Genomic DNA, 18,072 nt, shown 5'->3' with positions numbered 1-18,072 from the left:
ACACAGTATATGTTTAATTCAAATCCCAGAAAGACAGGAGAGAGAAATGGGGAAGAAAATGATGGCCAAGGATTTTTCAGAGCAAGTGAAATGCACCGATTCTAAACGCTCAGTGAGTTCTAGGCAGGATAAAAAACAAAAATTCACTCCTAGACACATCATAGTGAAAGTGCAGAAAATCAGAGAGAATGAGGCTGTTAATGATCCAAGTTAGAGATAATCAATCTTGACCTTGGGCAGGAGCAGAATAAATTGAGACAAAGGGATGGGCCTCTAGTCACTGGCCTTTAGAATACCTTTTTCTCTAACTTACCTTGAAAGACTACTTTATAAACATGTTATCCATTTCATTCTTAATTAAGAAAATACATTTGTTAACAAATGTGTTTGTTAGAGCACCCTGACACCTAGGACCTGTTCAAATTGTCTTTGTTATACGGGGAAGGTCATCATCCTGTAAGTATGTCATCTCATGGGCAATGTACAGGGTGAGTATTCTCCACAGGAATTATGATGGTTAATTTTCGTGTCAACTTGACTGGGCTAAGGGAGAATTAATTTCAAACAAGCTTTATTTCCAATGTGAACAATACTATCAATTTTCTGTAAAAGGCAAGAGTAAAGTCAGATGTCAATAGTTAATATCATTTTGGGGCATTGAAACTTTGAAACAAAATTAGTATTTCAGGCTAATGAAAACAAGAATATCCATGAAGAACAGATTCATCTTTTCTTTTGCTGTCTGCTTCTTCCTCTGCCTTCCCACTGTAGGATGAAATAAGAGCCAGTTAACAATTGTACCTCAATAACATGCAGTGAGTTTCTAAACATGAGTCAATACTATGTACATCTATTTTCTCAACAAGGAGAAAACAAAAATGTTTTCTTCTTGTATCCCAGACCCTTGGTGATCAGGGAGCACATCACTGCTCACCCAAAACTTATCTCCCTCTTGCCCACCACTATAAATGCTTGCTGTTTCCTTGAAAGGCCACACTGTGATTTAAATAAGTCATTCCACCTTGAAAACTGGTGTTCCTTGCACAAATCATCAATCCCTTATATTTCCAGACCTTCAGCTTCCACATGTGTAAAATGAGGATGAGGCTTTATCAAACATCCACATGCATGAAAACTAAGAAAGAGTGAGAGAGTGAGTGAGAGAGACTAAAAGATGAATGAATAGAGGAAAGCGAAACAAAGATTTAATTACCAACTCAGTGACAACCAATAATATTACTGAGACTAGTTTCCTTTTCTTTTGAATAAAAAATCTAAATTGAACTAATATTTGTGAATTAATCCTGAAATGCAGTTCTCTTGAAACCCTTAACATCTCACTACTTTGTAAGGAATCGCTCTCTCAAAGTCATTGCCAGTACAAGAGACTACAATTCTGTGGCCAGGTGATGATGACCCAGCTAATGCATGGCCTAGTCACTGTAGCTGCTGCTTCTGGTGACCATTCTCTAAACAAGCACTGGTCTCCATTTCCAGGTCTGATAAATTTCCCATCTGTAGTAGACTTAAAGCTACAGGACAAAGGACTTGTGGCTATGAATACATTTCAGACTATACTGCCTCCTACATCATCTAGAAAACATTATTAACAATAAACTGCTTTTCCAAAATTAAATATCAACAATTTTCTTATTTACAGAAGAAAAATTAAAAAATATAAAGCTGTTAGTAACAGGTATGTGTCAGGAATGGTTATGTCATACTAAAGCCTATACAATAATACCTGTATTACCCAGAGCTGCTCTTTGCTGAGACCACATGCATTTAGAGTCCTTCAGGTTTTTCATGTCCATCCTCTTCCTCTTCATCAGTGTTTTCATAATGATCCTCGCCCTCATCATTAGGGCAGAATGATGCAGACATTGGGGTCAAAATTAGGCAGGGAAAATACCCCAACTTAAAATCAGCAGCAGAGTCTAGGCCTGAGAGAAGAGAAATAGGTTTAATAAAAGAAACAACAAATAATACCTGGATACATTTCTAGCCCCCCATCATGTCTGCTGATTGACAATTCTCACAAACGTTTTTCCCCTCTTTCCAGTAGATCGGCACACAGATCTCTCTGATTATTTCTGGCCCCTTTGGAGAAGGGATCCAAATCAGTTGATACTGATACCATTTTGTATGTGTTTGTTGGAACCTAAAAGGAAGAAAATGTTCGTTTGGCTTAAAGACTTTTCAATCACTGAAGTGCCCCTGTGCTATGTCATCATTTTCTCAGATCCTCCTACCGAGAATATTCACATTTGTTAAAGCCGTTGACCAAAAGGGAGGGATGCCACTTGTTTGCCTCTAGGTTGGTAGAAGGCAGCATGCTTTTTCTCGAGACCATGAAGGTCTACAGAACTGGGCTTCCACTTGTGTCAATTGTGCTCGGAGGTTTGTGAGAGTTCTGACCCACTGCGTGACAGCTAGAGACCTACCTGCCTTTGAGCTCAATGGCCCCACAAGGGCTCAGCCACCACTTGCCCGCCTCAGCCCCTCCGGGATCACAGGCCTCAACCTCCCAGTCTCAGAGGCAGCAGTCAGGGCTTCCTCGCCCAGAACTCGGCCTCCACTGCTGGTTCCTCTGTCTTCTAGGAAGCAACCCCCTCCGCAGGATCCCGCAGCTCCCAGGGTGGAGCGCCCTCCACCGGCCACTCACCCTGCAAGACTCTGCCTCCCTCTCCCACGTCTTCCTGCTCCTGAGGAGGCAATGGACATTCTCCAGGCTCCGAGGGTGGCTGGGAGCGGCCCCTGGCCATCAGGCGGTCAGTGGGAGGCCGGAACAGGACACGTTTGTTGCCATGGAAATTGTGTAGAAAGGAGTCGAGGTGACTCCAGTACAGGGGCCCAAACGTGTCCACGCAGAACCCAAGGCCTATAACCCCTGCCGAACCCTCCTGCTCATTGTCATCCTCCTCTTTCTCGCCCTCTCCAGACAGGTGCTCCTCCTCCTCCACATCCTCCAAGTCGAAGTCAATCTCACCCTCTTCCTCGTCCTCCTGCATCTCTACATCTTCCTCCATCTCCTCGTCCTCTAACGGCTCTCTACCACATTCCGCTTCCACAGTGGCCTGTGGCCAACCCTGCTCCCCGGGAAGGGCTCTGGAGACCTCCAAGGAAGCCAGAAGAGCCGTGGCCTCCTCGACTCCTTCCGTCCCCTCCCAAGCAGATGCTCGGACCCCAAGGAGACTGGGGTCACGGCCCGGCCGGCCACCAGCTCTATCCGGGCCACCTGGGATCCAATCGTTCTCCTCTGTGGCAGACATGGCGGGAGAGACGTGCCAGACAGTGATCGTCCTGCAGTGAGGCATGGGGGGAAGATGGCGGCCGCCGGGCTGAGTGTTGCGCTGAGGAGACGCTGTTGGCAGTGGGACCGCGGGGTGGGGGTGGGGACAGCAGAGACGTCGGCTGCACAGGGAACAGGAGTCTGCGACTTGCTGGTGTGGGCCCCACAACAGGAATGGTGAGGGGGTGGCCCGCAGACTGGCCCACCAAGACCGAAGCTGAGCTGGCGGTGGACAAGGCGGGAAAGACCCTGATGGGCTGGCGACGGTAGGTGGAGCTGGAAGGGTCAACCTCGACCACTTCCTCCAGCGCCAGCTCTAAGCTCCTTTGCCAGGAGGCAAGGATTGGCATGACCGCCGTCCAATGAGTGATCAAGGCTTTCAGATTGCATGGAAGCCTTCCAGCACCAGGTCATACTTGGAGCCCTCAGGAGTCCCTTCCTTTACATTGCTGCTGCTGTTGCTGCTAAGTCGCTTCAGTCGGGTCCGACTCTGTGCGACCCCATAGACGGCAGCCCACCAGGCTCCCCCATCCCTGGGATCCTCCAGGCAAGAGCACTGGAGTGGGTTGCCATTTCCTCCTCCAATGCATGAAAGTGAAAAGTGAGTGAAGTCGCTCCGTCGTGTCCGACTCCTAGCGACCCATGGACTGCAGCTTACCAGGCTCATCCGTCCATGGGATTTTCCAGGCAAGAGTAGTGGAGTGGGGTGCCATTGCCTTCTCTGTCCTTTACATTGCACCATTGCAAAAAGGAAATGGCAATGTCCCTATAGGCGGCACCCTGGGGTATGCGAAGCTGGGTGTGGTCCTCAGTTGCCACCTAGTGTCAGCTCAAGTCATCAGAGATACACTTATTTTAAAAAGTTCATAAAGCCTTGAGAAAGAACATCAAAGGTAAGAGATGGAGAAATTGGAAAACATAAACTGAATTAAACGGGAGCACTGAATAGAAAAAATGAAACAAACTACATAAAACTAAAAGGTCATCATATGGTCCAGTTGATTTTAAGCATGGCTGCTCATTAGCAACATATCTGTAGCTTTGGAGAATAAAAGCAATACCTTGGCATTTTTCAAAAAATTCTAAGGTAATTCTGATATGTGTCAGGTTTTTCTATTAAATGGTAGCTTTGGTGATATAGAACTCTCCTACGTTTGTGTTGACCACTCATGGTACAATGGTATTAAGTGAATAATAGCTACTCACTAGTACGTATAATATATATTTTAGAAAACTTATTAATGTTTGCCTAACTAAAATATTTACGACATTTTGATTCCACTTGTTTGATTTAGTATAAATAGAATGCTAGATTTCTAATTTTAAAAAAAGGTGTGCCACAACCAACAAAGTTTTACTATATAGCACTGGGAACTGTAGTCCCTTTGTCAATCTCCTGAAATACCTATAATGGAAAATAAACTGAAAAATAATATATGTGTATATGTATAATTTAATCACCTTGCTGTGCACCTGGAACTTTGTAAGTCAATATACATCAATAGTATATATATATATATATACACACACACACATACATATACATTTATATATTTATTTATTAATTTTCTTTATATATATGTAAATATAAAGAAAAAAAGATAAAGTGCATAGATCACATATGAACAACTGTTTCAACCTCCTGTGAAAGACAGAAAGAGAATTTGGAGGTTTTAATGTTGCTAAAGTTACTTAGAAAAGAACATACAAGTTGACATGGATGCCTCGAGAATGGAGACTGGAGAGTGGAAGGAGTAAAAATAGGAGCGGAAAAGGGATTCATCGGGGCTCCCCAATTCACTTCAAGGCTCCGAGAAGTGAAGAGAGACTTCTTTTCATGACTGGGCTAATCACCTGCTCTACACTAAACAGTGACACCCCCTCCCAAATTCATATATTAAATGTTTACCCACTCCATCTCCCAGGTGATGGTATTTGGGAGTTATGGCCTTTAGTAGGAGACACAGTGAAGATAATCAACCTTGCCCTATATAGAGCTTATGCATTATAGATTTCACCCCTTATACTGGCCTTGTTTTCTTTTACCTAGCTCATACTCAGTATTTTCAATGGGGATAGTCCATTGGGTCCCAAGCTGTCAAGCCCATTTCTAAGTGACAAAGACTCAATTTAACTTTATGAGCCATATGTCCCAGTGCCTATGCCCACTAGGGGATATGTTAGGAGCGTGGCTGCTATCATCTGGAGCACTGAAACACCACAATCATAAAATTCTTGAGGCAAATACATCTATTGGCTCTCTTCAGTAGCTCCCTTAACCCTATAGGGGCATCTTTTAAAAATTTAGTGATATCTTCAAATATTCCTCTATTTTGTTCCCCGGTATTATGTTCAAAGCGTTTTCCTAAAGCATGCATTTCAGCATCTGCTGAAAAGTGAAAGTGAAAGTCACTCAGTCCCGTCATGTCCGACTGTCTGCGACCCCATGGACTGCACAGTCCATGGAATTCTCCAGGCTAGAGTACTGGAGTGGGTAGCCATTCCCTTCTCCAGTGGATCTTCCAAATCCAGGGATCAGACCCAGGTCTCCCACATTGCAGGAGGATTCTTTACCAGCTGAGCCCCAAAGGAAGCCCAGCATTTGTTGAAGTCAATTCCCAATCTATTTGCAGAAGTCTTAAGCCAATAAGCGCTTTTTATGTTTAAAAATATGATTGCACTATTGTGGTGAATGTCACAGGCATTTAGTATGTTCACAATGCTTCTCAGCCATTCTCTCTGTTGTCCCTAAATAAATCATCACTCCTAAAGGAAACCCCATGCCAGTAATCAGTCCTTTTCCATTTCCCCCTCACTGCAACCAGGCTCTGATAACTACTAATCTTCTGTTTACCTCTATGAACTTACATTTTCTAGATAGCTGAGAGAAATAAAATCCTACAATATGTGACCTTTTGTGTCTGGCCTCTCTCATTCCTTTTTGCGGCTGAATGCTATGCCCATGTACAGAGGGTCACATACATCGACCCCTGGGGATATGACTGTGTAGTAGAAATACAGATGATGAAACAAGGAATTCCCAAACACATGATATGGTGATATACATCAGAGGGGCTCCCAGACCAGGCTTGAGGGTTTGCAAAGAAAACTGGATGTCTAGGACAGGAGTGACAGGAAGTATTGATCCTCAGGCTTTTTTTCTCTTTCCCTCAACCCTGCCATAATGTACAGGCGAGTCCTGTTTTCTGAGTAAAATGTAAATCCAACCACTTCCTAACTACCTTTGCTTTTGTCACCCTGATCCAAGACACCATCATCTCTCAGGTGGACTACTACCATGGCCTCCAAACTGGCATCTCCACCTTCAGTTTTACATCCTGGGGCAAATGTCATAGATTAGCTCACCTGACTCCATCCCAATCCCAATTACACCAGGTAAGTCTTGATAGAAGTTGGAAACCAAGTCTCCCTTTCCTGACATCTTGCCTGGATGGCCTAGATTCCATGACTATAAGCTTCTTCCAAGTAGATAAGAAACACCCATGAGACTTGGAAGGAGAATGAGGTGTATTCCGTGATTCTCCTGTGGTTTCTGTTTTCTGTTAGTGAGTGTGGGCTCATAAAATTTCACTTCTTTTGCATCAGTGACCATAGAGGTCCCGGGGTACAGTTCCTCGCTTTGTGGGTATCAAAAGGCAAGGCATGAGACATCTACTTTGACTGTATAGATGGAGAAGGAGTCAGTGTGGTCTCGCAGCCAAAATCTGTGATGGTCTCAGCAGAAACAGAGTAGTCCAGTGGCTTCCTCGCTTCCCACCCTCCTGATTATGCCAGTTATGTGGTATTATTCAGGAAAAGAGTTCTTTAACTTGTAAATACCTGAGTTAAATAAAAATGACCACCTCCCACAAGTCTCTCATTCTTTTTCTTCATACCCCCAGCTGTTTTGTATACTCGTATCATCTATTTATGCAGGCCAGTTTTAAATTTTGTAAATTCTCCAGGCAAGAATCCTGGAGTGAGGTTGCTATTCCCTTCTCCAGTGGTTCTCCCTGACCCAGGGATCAAAGCCAGATCTCCTGCATCGCAGGCAGATTCTTTACCATCGGAGCCACCAAGGAAGCCCCAAGAATGCGGGAGTGGTTAGCCATTCCCTTCTCCAGAGGACAGACTGACACAGAGATTGAACCCAGGTCTCCTGCACTGCAAGCAGATTCTTTACCATCTAAGCCACCAGGGCGGCCCTTAACAATGGCCTCATATAGTATATATTGTTGGGACTTCCCTGGTTGTTGATGGTTAAGAACCTGCCTGGCAATGCAGGAAAAGCAGGTTTGGTCACTGGTCAGGGAACTAAGGGGCTTTCCCAACAGCTAGTGAGTGGGTAAAAAGAATCCTCCTTCAGTGCAGGAGACACAGGAGATGCAGCTTCGAGCCCTGGGTCAGGAAGATCTCCTGGAGGAGAGCATGGCAACCCACTCCAGTATTATTGCCTGGAGAATCCCAATATTTGGGGATTTAGGAGCCTGGAGGACTACAGTCCAATGGGTCTCAAAGAGTCAGACACAACTGAATGACTAATCAGACATGCACACAGGGAATTAAGATCCCACATGCTGCTGAGCAGCTAAGCCCACGTCTCACAACTAGAGAGCTGCAACTACTGAGCCCACGTGCCACAACGCGCACTGGAACAAAGATCCCACCTGCCACAACCAAGACCCAACGCAGTCAAATAAATATTAAAAACAAAACAAAAATCTTACGACTTAAAAAAGATAATGACAGTAATTATGCTCTAAGTAGGCAAGAATGTGGAGCAAGTAGAATTCTCATTTCCTGCTATTGGGAATATAAACCGGTACAATCATTTTGAAAGATACTTGAGATTACCTAGTAAAGTTGAGGGGCTTCCCTGCTGGCTCAGCAGTAAAGAATCCACCTGCCAATGCAGGACATGCAAGTTTGATCCCTGGGCCAGGAAGATCCCCTGGAGAAGGAAATGGCAACCCACTCCAGTATTCTTGCCTGGGAAATTCCATGATCAGGGGAGCCTTGCAGGCTACAGTATATGGGGGTCACAAAAGAGTCGGACATGACTTAACGACTAATCAACAACAGGTACAGTTGACCTGTTCCTGAGCCCAAGCTTGCTCTGCTCCCTGCACGATGGGCTAACGAATCAGAGATAAGGTGTTGAGGCAAGGAATGCGATTTTATCTGGAAAGCCATCCGACCTATCAGATGGCTGACTAATGTCTCAAAATAACCATCTTATCAGGGTCTGGATACAAGATTCCTTTATAGATCAGGTGGGAGGAGGTGAGGAAACAAAGTGAAAAGCCCATAAATGTTGTCAATATCTCTTCGAATGGCAGGCCTCGGGAAGGAGATGTTGAACTTCTTCCTTTCAGTCATCCACATGTGGATAGGGTCTTGAACAAAAGCAGTTTAGTTTAACAGTTAGGCAGAGGGGCAGGATTCTCTGAGGCAGCCATTGTGTATGACTAGAACAAAAGCAATGAAAAACAAGTCAAAGGAACAGTTCCAGCATGGGGTCAGAACTGGCTTTGCCCTGCAACAGAACTTGGGCGCACACTATGATCCAGGACTTTCATGTCTATGAATGTACTGGAGATCAGGGCTTCTCAGCTGTTGACATTTTGGAAGAGACAATTCTGCGTTGTGGACTGTCCTGTCCATTGTAGGGTACTGAGCAGTGTCTCTGGCCTCTACCCACTAGGTGCCAGCAGCACATCCTCGGTTATGACGACCAAAAATGTTTCCAGACATTATCAAATGTTCCTTGGTTGGGGGGCATTGTGTATAAAATTGCCCTCAACTGAGAATCGAGAGAAACTCTCATGGATGGGCATCAGGGAATATGAATGAGAAAGTCCACTGCACAATGATTTGCAAAAAGATAAAAATGAAAACAACCCATATGTGCACAAACAGGAAATAGACACATTGTGGGATTTTCATATGATGGATAACTGTACAGCAATGAAAACTGACTTATAAGTTGTACACATCAATATACATAAATCTCACCAACACAGGGTGATGGGGGAGGGGAGAAACACATGTAATACATCTAGGATAATTATATTTGCATACACTCCAAAATGGGCAAGAAATAATGTAATTTGAAGGAACATGTCCATGCAGTGAATGTATAAATAAGTGAATTATTAATAAAGTTCAAGATAGTTGTTACCTCTGGGAAGGAATGAGAAAGTGAATCATGGAGGGCACAGGTAGGATTCAAAAGCATTGGCTATGTCCTAATTTTCAAGCTGTGTGATGGGTAAACAGGGTTTTATATTATTAAGATATACCTTACATATATGCTGTATTATCTTCTGTATATACGAAATAGTTCATAATTGATAAGGAACTGATGGGGAGTAAAATATGGTGGGAAATGGAAATAAAGGCACTGGAGTACATAACAAATTGAATGAGAGGGAGAGAAAAAGAGCTAAGTTTTAGGTGCCTCTTGGAATAGTTTTAAACTGATTTTCTTCATGGATTTGGTGATGAGATCAATCCCTCATCTAAGCGCACATAAACCATTGCTTAGACTTCTAAGAAATGTAAATTTCATGCCTCAAAACCTATGCTATAATACTATGTGATTCATATCACAGAGGACTTAATAATACCACATTTCACAAAACATCATTTTCCAAGAGCCCTGCCATGGTAAGAGTTTTGAATGTGTACTCCTTTGTATTCCTTGCAGTTACAAGCATCTGAAAATAGGGAGCTTAGAGTACAGTGATTCTTCATCACTAACTGTAGTATTATTAAACTATCCCTAAGTGGTAACAGAAAATCATTTCCATCTCTGGCACCCACCATACCCCTTTCTTTTTCTCCCAGTGGTAATCTCCCAGGTAGTGGAATAAAGGAGAGTTTTGGATCACATCCTTTCAGAAGATGGAGCCATAACCAAGGAAAAGATCAAAACACCCTAACCTTTCCTGGCTGAGGCAGATAGGTACAAGACAGGTCTTATCCTAAAGAAGCCCCAAATTTTCAAGGCTGAAGGACTCAGTGAGAATATATTCAATACATGTGAAAATAGGGAAACCCACAAACACCCAGAGTAACAGGAAAGGGTTTGTCCCTGACCTGATTTAGGGACCATCTCTCAGAGACCCAGAGAAGCCTGACATGTTAGAGCTTCAGCAACCTTCAGTGAAGCAAGGCTGAGGTTCCTCCCTCACCATGAGAGGCGTCACGTACATCTATGTGGATAATGTGGCCCACTTGTCCTGTGGCCTGTATACAAAGCCACCACCTCTTAGATTTCTCTCAGCCCTGAGAGTATAGCACTGACTGTGCCACTCAACCCTCAGAAGCACAGACTCAGTGAAGAGGCACACACATGCCTCTTGGGGCTGGGGACATGGGGCCACTTGGGGAGTAAATTCAGGGCCCTAGGTACCTGGACCATAATGAGAGGCAGGGACATGGACTCAAGAGTATGCACCAAAAAAGGCTTATCTCAAAAGGAGGTGTTTTTTGTTTATAGTGAACCTCCAAAAATTCTTAAGCCCACATAAGGGCCTTTCGTATTAACTATGGCTATACATGGGTGGCTCAGTGTTAAGCAATTGCCTGCAATGCAGGAGACCCATGAGATGCAGGTTCAATCCCTGGCTCGGGAAGACCCCCTTCAAGAGGACATGCCAACTCATTCCAGTATTCTCACTGGGCCAGTGAGACACTCCTATGGACAGAGGAGCCTGGAGGCCTACATTCCACAAGGTTGCAAAGAGTTGGACACGATTGAATTACATTACATTAACTATATTAACACAGAAATACACACACACACACACACACACACACGCACTCCTAGCATGGCATGAGCCAAACAACCAATCTGAAGTCTTTCAAGTGACACTCAGATCAGATCAGACCAGATCAGTCGCTCAGTCATGTCCGACTCTTTGCGACCCCATGAATCCCAGCACGCCAGGCCTCCCTGTCCACCACCAACTCCCGGAGTTCACTCAGACTCACGTCCATTGGGTCAGTGATGCAATCCAGCCATCTCATCCTCTGTCGTCCCCTTCTCCTCTTGCCCCCAATCCCTTCCAGCATGAGTCTTTTCCAATGAGTCGACTCTTCGCATGAGGTGGCCAAAGTACTGCAGTTTCAGCTTTAGCATCGTTCCTTCCAAAGAAATCCCAGGGCTGATCTCCTACAGAATGGACTGGTTGGATCTCCTTGCAGTCCAAGTGACACTACATGGATAAATTTCTACTTGGACTGTTATTTCATTAAGCAACAATGAAAAAAGGTCTTGTGCCTTTTTTCTTTGTTCTAGCCATAAGTAATACTCTGTGATAATACATTTTTAAATGACAAAACCACAGTCATGGACAAGGGTTGTGGATACCTTATACTAACTTCACTTTAACAAACCTTTATGAAGCACCTATGAAGAAGAAACCACAATGCTTTAGAAGAGACGCATAGAAGCCTATAAGTTCCGAAGCTCACACTTGAGGGAGTTGGGGAGAAACATTAATAAATAATGTTAATATACTCAAGGATATGAGATGAACTAGCACAGAAAATAGGAAAAGGTATTGCTGCTAACTAGCGAGCATTCAAGTGGCCTGAACTAAATACAGAAATAAGGCCTTCTACCCCAAACCCCTGGTTCTCTCCTCTGATCCTCGCTACTCTGCTCAAATAGCACTTTACAGTTTTCCTTCAGTAAGTTCCAGATATTAGGCCCATTTCTCCTTTCAATTTTCTTTAGATGAGGAGATATTTCAGACCTAGACCAAGGTACAGAGATTACTACACCCATGCAACCATCGCTCATCTTAAAAACAGAAGATTACAAATAAAATTTAAACCCATTATACCTCTCCCCAGTTGAAATCTCCCTCTATTGAATAAGATTTAACCACTGTCCTAAATAAGGTTATTGTTTTCATACACACCTTTCTGCATGCTACATATGTATGCATCACTCCTAGTTATACCTTTTACTACAAATATATGAACCTATAATCGATACAAGAACTGTTGCATCTTTTTAAACTTCACATATGTATGGTATCATAATGCCTTTCCCCTTTCAGAAGTAGGTTTTATCTATTTGTCACTTCGACCCCTGAACCTTTGCCCCTTGCTATAAGCTGTATTTTGTCCCCCTAAAAAGATATGTTGAAGTTTTCCCCCTTGAACCGGTAAATGTGACATTGTTTGGAACTAGGATATTTGCAGGTATAATAGTTAAGATGAGGTCATACTGGATTAGGGTGGGTCCTTAATTCAGTGTGACCGTTATCCTTATGAGAAGAGAAAGGACAAAGAAACAGACAGGGGAAAACGCTATGTGACGATGGAGATGCCAACGACTGACAGCAACCACCAGAAACTAGGAGAGTGGCGTGAAACAGATTCTCCCTCAGTGCCTCCGGAAGGGACCGCCCTTGCTGATACCTTGACCTCAGACTTCTGGCCTCCAGAACTGAGATAACGTATTTCTGTTGTCTTAAGCCATCTGGTTTGTGGCAATTTGTTACGGTAACCTTAGGACACTCACACACCCCTCTTTGTGTCTCAAGCCCCTGAGAATTCTAGTGTCTTCCTAAGTCCAGATCTTACCACCCTGTTTAGTTTACCTGCAACAGTACCAAGTCAGTGAATTAAGGATGATCCTGCAGTGGGTGTAGTAAACCTTTCCCCCACTGCTCTAAAGCAGTGGTTCTGAAACTTCAGTGTGCTTCAGTAGCACCTGGAGGACTGTAAAACCCTGATGGCTAGCGGCCTACCCTCAGAATTTCCAACTCAGTAGGTCTGGAGCAGGGTCTGAGAATGTGCATTGCAAACAAGTTCCCAGCTGATGCTGATGCTGATGCTGCTGTTCCAGGCAAGCTAGGTCATCCAACAGTTCCTTTCAATAAAATATAGTAGAGGCTAGGGCACCATCACGCAAATTATTTACAATCGTATATTTTAATTTATTTGGGGCTGCAATAAAAGGATTTAAAACAGGCTTGACAAATAGCGGAAAGAAATCCCTTTCAGTGACAGTAAGGTGGGCCAAAATAAATAGAACAATGATAGATTTGAGTCAGTGGTATTTATGGGGAAAAAAAAAAAACAAAACAAAACTACAGCTTATTACTTTCAAACAAGCTTTTATTTCCAATGTGAACAATGCTATCACACTATCTGTAAAAGGTAAGAGTCAAGTCAGAGGTCAGTAGTTAGTATCACTTTGGGGCATTGAAACTTTGAAACAAAATTAGTATTTCAGGCTAATGAAAACAAGAATATCCATGAAGAACAGATTCATCTTTTCTTTTGCTGTCTGCTTTTTCTATGCCTTCCCACTGTAGGATGAAATAAGAGCCAGTTAACAATTGTACCTGAATAACATGCAGTGACTTTCTAAATATGAGTCAACACTATCTACATCTGTTTTCTCAATGTTTTCTTCTTGTGACCCAGACCTTTGATGATCAGGGTGCACCTCATTGCTCACGCAAAACTTATCTCCCTCTTGCCCACCACTATAAATGCTTGCTGTTTCCTTGAAAGGCCACACTGTTATTTAAATAAGCCATTCCCCCTAAAAAACTGGTGTTCCCTTGCACAAATCATCAATCCCTTATATTTCCAGACCTTCAGGTTGCACATCTGTAAAATGAGGATGAGGCTTTATCAAACATCCACATGCATGAAAACTAAGCAAGAGTGAGCGAGACTAAAAGATGAATGAATAGAGGAAAGCGAAACAAAGATTTAATTACCAACTCAGTGACAACCAATAATATTGCTGAGACTAGTTTTCTTTTCTTTTGAATAAAAAATCCAAATTGAACTAATATTTGTGAATTAATCCTGAAGTGCAGTTCTCTTGAAACCCTTAACATCTCACTACTTTGTTAGGAATCGCTTTCTCAAAGTCATTGCCAGTACAAGAGACTACAATTCTGTGGCCAGGTGATGATGACCCAGCTAATGCATGGCCTAGTCACTGTAGCTGCTGCTTCTGGTGACCATTCTCTAAACAAGCACTGGTCTCCATTTCCAGGTCTGGTAAATTTCCCATCTGTAGTAGACTTAAAGCTACAGGACAAAGGACTTGTGGCTATAAATGAAATACATTTCAGAACACACTGCCTCCTACATTATCTAGAATTCATTATTAACAATAAACTGTTTTTCCAAAATTAAATTTCAACAATTTTCTTATTTACTTTACAGAAGAAAAATTAAAAAATATAAAGCTGTTTTTAACAGGTATGTGTCAGGAATGGTTATGTCGTACGAAAGCCTATACAATAATACCTGTATTATCCAGAGCTGCTTTTTGCTGAGACCACATCCATTCAGAGTCCTTCAGGTTTTTCCTTTCCAGCCTCTTCCTCTTCATCAGTGTTTTCATACTGATCCTCACCGTCATCATTGGGGCAGAATGATGCAGACATTGGGGTCCAAAGTTGGCAGGGAAAATATCCCAACTGAAAATCAGCAGCCGAGTCTGGGCCTGAGAGAAGAGAAATAGGTTTAATAAAAGAAACAACAAATAATACCTGGATACATTTCTAGCCTCCCATCATGTCTGCTGCTTGACAATTTTCACAAACATTTTCCCCCTCTCTCCAGTAGATCGGCACACAGATCTCTCTGATTATTTCTGTCCCCTTTGGAGAAGGGATCCCAATCATTTGATACTGGTACCATTTTGTATGGGTTTGTCGGAACTTCAAGGGAAAAAATGCTCCTTTGACTTAAAGACAAATTCTATGGGGACGCTCACAGATTCCTCAGTCGCTGAAAAGTGCCCCTGTGCTATGTCATCATTTTCTCAGATCCTCCTACCGAGAATATTCACATTTGTTAACGCCGTTGACCAAAAGGGAGGGATGCCACTTGTTTGCCTCTAGGTTGGTAGAAGGCAGCATGCTTTTTCTCGAGACCATGAAGGTCTACAGAACTGGGCTTCCACTTGTGTCAATTGTGCTCGGAGGTTTTTGAGAGTTCTGACCCACTGCACTACAGCTAGAGACCTACCTGCCTTTGAGCTCAATGGCCCCACAAGGGCTCAGCCACCACTTGCCCGCCTCAGCCCCTCCGGGATCACAGGCCTCAACCTCCCAGTCTCAGAGGCAGCAGTCAGGGCTTCCTCGCCCAGAACTCGGCCTCCACTGCTGGTTCCTCTGTCTTCTAGGAAGCAACCCCCTCCGCAGGATCCCGCAGCTCCCAGGGTGGAGCGCCCTCCACCGGCCACTCACCCTGCAAGACTCTGCCTCCCTCTCCCACGTCTTCCTGCTCCTGAGGAGGCACCGGACCTTCTCCAGGCTCCGAGGGTGGCTGGGAGCGGCCCCTGGCCATCAGGCGGTCAGTGGGAGGCCGGAACAGGACACGTTTGTTGCCATGGAAATTGTGTAGAAAGGAGTCGACGTCACTCCAGAACAGGGGCCCAAACGTCTCCACGCAGAACCCAAGGCCTATTACCCCTGCCGCACCCTCCTGCTCACTGTCGTCCTCCTCTTCCTCGCCCTCTCCAGACAGGTGCTCCTCCTCCTCCACGTCCTCCAAGTCGAAGTCAATCTCACCCTCTTCCTCGTCCTCCTGCATCTCTACATCTTCCTCCATCTCCTCCTCCTCTAACGGCTCTCTACCACATTCCTCTTCCACTGCGGCCTGTGGCCAACCCTGCTCCCCGGGAAGGGCTCTGGAGACCTCCAAGGAAGCCAGAAGAGCCGTGGCCTCCTCGACTCCTTCCGTCCCCTCCCAAGCAGATGCTCGGACCCCAAGGAGACTGGGGTCACGGCCCGGCCGGCCACCAGCTCTATCCGGGCCACCTGGGATCCAATCGTTCTCCTCTGTGGCAGACATGGCGGGAGAGACGTGCCAGACAGTGATCGTCCTGCAGTGAGGCATGGGGGGAAGATGGCGGCCGCCGGGCTGAGTGTTGCGCTGAGGAGACGCTGTTGGCAGTGGGACCGCGGGGTGGGGGTGGGGACAGCAGAGACGTCGGCTGCACAGGGAACAGGAGTCTGCGACTTGCTGGTGTGGGCCCCACAACAGGAATGGTGAGGGGGTGGCCCGCAGACTGGCCCACCAAGACCGAAGCTGAGCTGGCGGTGGACAAGGCGGGAAAGACCCTGATGGGCTGGCGACGGTAGGTGGAGCTGGAAGGGTCAACCTCGACCACTTCCTCCAGCGCCAGCTCTAAGCTCCTTTGCCAGGAGGCAAGGATTGGCATGACCGCCGTCCAATGAGTGATCAAGGCTTTCAGATTGCATGGAAGCCTTCCAGCACCAGGTCATACTTGGAGCCCTCAGGAGTCCCTTCCTTTACATTGCTGCTGCTGTTGCTGCTAAGTCGCTTCAGTCGGGTCCGACTCTGTGCGACCCCATAGACGGCAGCCCACCAGGCTCCCCCATCCCTGGGATCCTCCAGGCAAGAGCACTGGAGTGGGTTGCCATTTCCTCCTCCAATGCATGAAAGTGAAAAGTGAGTGAAGTCGCTCCGTCGTGTCCGACTCCTAGCGACCCATGGACTGCAGCTTACCAGGCTCATCCGTCCATGGGATTTTCCAGGCAAGAGTAGTGGAGTGGGGTGCCATTGCCTTCTCTGTCCTTTACATTGCACCATTGCAAAAACGAAATGGCAATGTCCCTATAGGCGGCACCCTGGGGTATGCGAAGCTGGGTGTGGTCCTCAGTTGCCACCTAGTGTCAGCTCAAGTCATCAGAGATACACTTATTTTAAAAAGTTCATAAAGCCTTGAGAAAGAACATCAAAGGTAAGAGATGGAGAAATTGGAAAACATAAACTGAATTAAACGGGAGCACTGAATAGAAAAAATGAAACAAACTACATAAAACTAAAAGGTCATCCTATGGTCCAGTTGATTTTAAGCATGGCTGCTCATTAGCAACATATCTGTAGCTTTGGAGAATAAAAGCAATACCTTGGCATTTTTCAAAAAATTCTAAGGTAATTCTGATATGTGTCAGGTTTTTCTATTAAATGGTAGCTTTGGTGATATAGAACTCTCCTACGTTTGTGTTGACCACTCATGGTACAATGGTATTAAGTGAATAATAGCTACTCACTAGTACGTATAATATATATTTTAGAAAACTTATTAATGTTTGCCTAACTAAAATATTTACGACATTTTGATTCCACTTGTTTGATTTAGTATAAATAGAATGCTAGATTTCTAATTTTAAAAAAAGGTGTGCCACAACCAACAAAGTTTTACTATATAGCACTGGGAACTGTAGTCCCTTTGTCAATCTCCTGAAATACCTATAATGGAAAATAAACTGAAAAATAATATATGTGTATATGTATAATTTAATCACCTTGCTGTGCACCTGGAACTTTGTAAGTCAATATACATCAATAGTATATATATATATATATATATATATACACACACACACATACATATACATTTATATATTTATTTATTAATTTTCTTTATATATATGTAAATATAAAGAAAAAAAGATAAAGTGCATCGATCACATATGAACAACTGTTTCAACCTCCTGTGAAAGACAGAAAGAGAATTTGGAGGTTTTAATGTTGCTAAAGTTACTTAGAAAAGAACATACAAGTTGACATGGATGCCTCGAGAATGGAGACTGGAGAGTGGAAGGAGTAAAAATAGGAGCGGAAAAGGGATTCATCGGGGCTCCCCAATTCACTTCAAGGCTCCGAGAAGTGAAGAGAGACTTCTTTTCATGACTGGGCTAATCACCTGCTCTACACTAAACAGTGACACCCCCTCCCAAATTCATATATTAAAT

General features: G+C 44.2%; 1 protein-coding gene across 1 annotated transcript; it reads right to left on the bottom strand.

Moving 5' to 3' along the window:
- Window positions 1–554: 554 nt before the first annotated feature.
- Window positions 555–16,405, bottom strand: LOC129639032 (uncharacterized). The gene is made up of 3 exons (XM_055563881.1): window positions 15,535–16,405; window positions 14,588–14,786; window positions 555–765 (listed from the first exon to the last, which is right to left on the bottom strand). The coding sequence occupies exons 1-2, from the start codon at window positions 16,184–16,186 to the stop codon at window positions 14,629–14,631; spliced, it is 810 nt and encodes a 269-aa protein (XP_055419856.1). The 5' UTR covers window positions 16,187–16,405; the 3' UTR covers window positions 555–765; window positions 14,588–14,628.
- Window positions 16,406–18,072: the final 1,667 nt, after the last annotated feature.

This window comes from Bubalus kerabau, chromosome X, assembly GCF_029407905.1.
Source record: "Bubalus kerabau isolate K-KA32 ecotype Philippines breed swamp buffalo chromosome X, PCC_UOA_SB_1v2, whole genome shotgun sequence".
NCBI lineage: Eukaryota > Metazoa > Chordata > Mammalia > Artiodactyla > Bovidae > Bubalus > Bubalus kerabau.
This window is presented reverse-complemented; position numbering and strand designations above follow the sequence as displayed.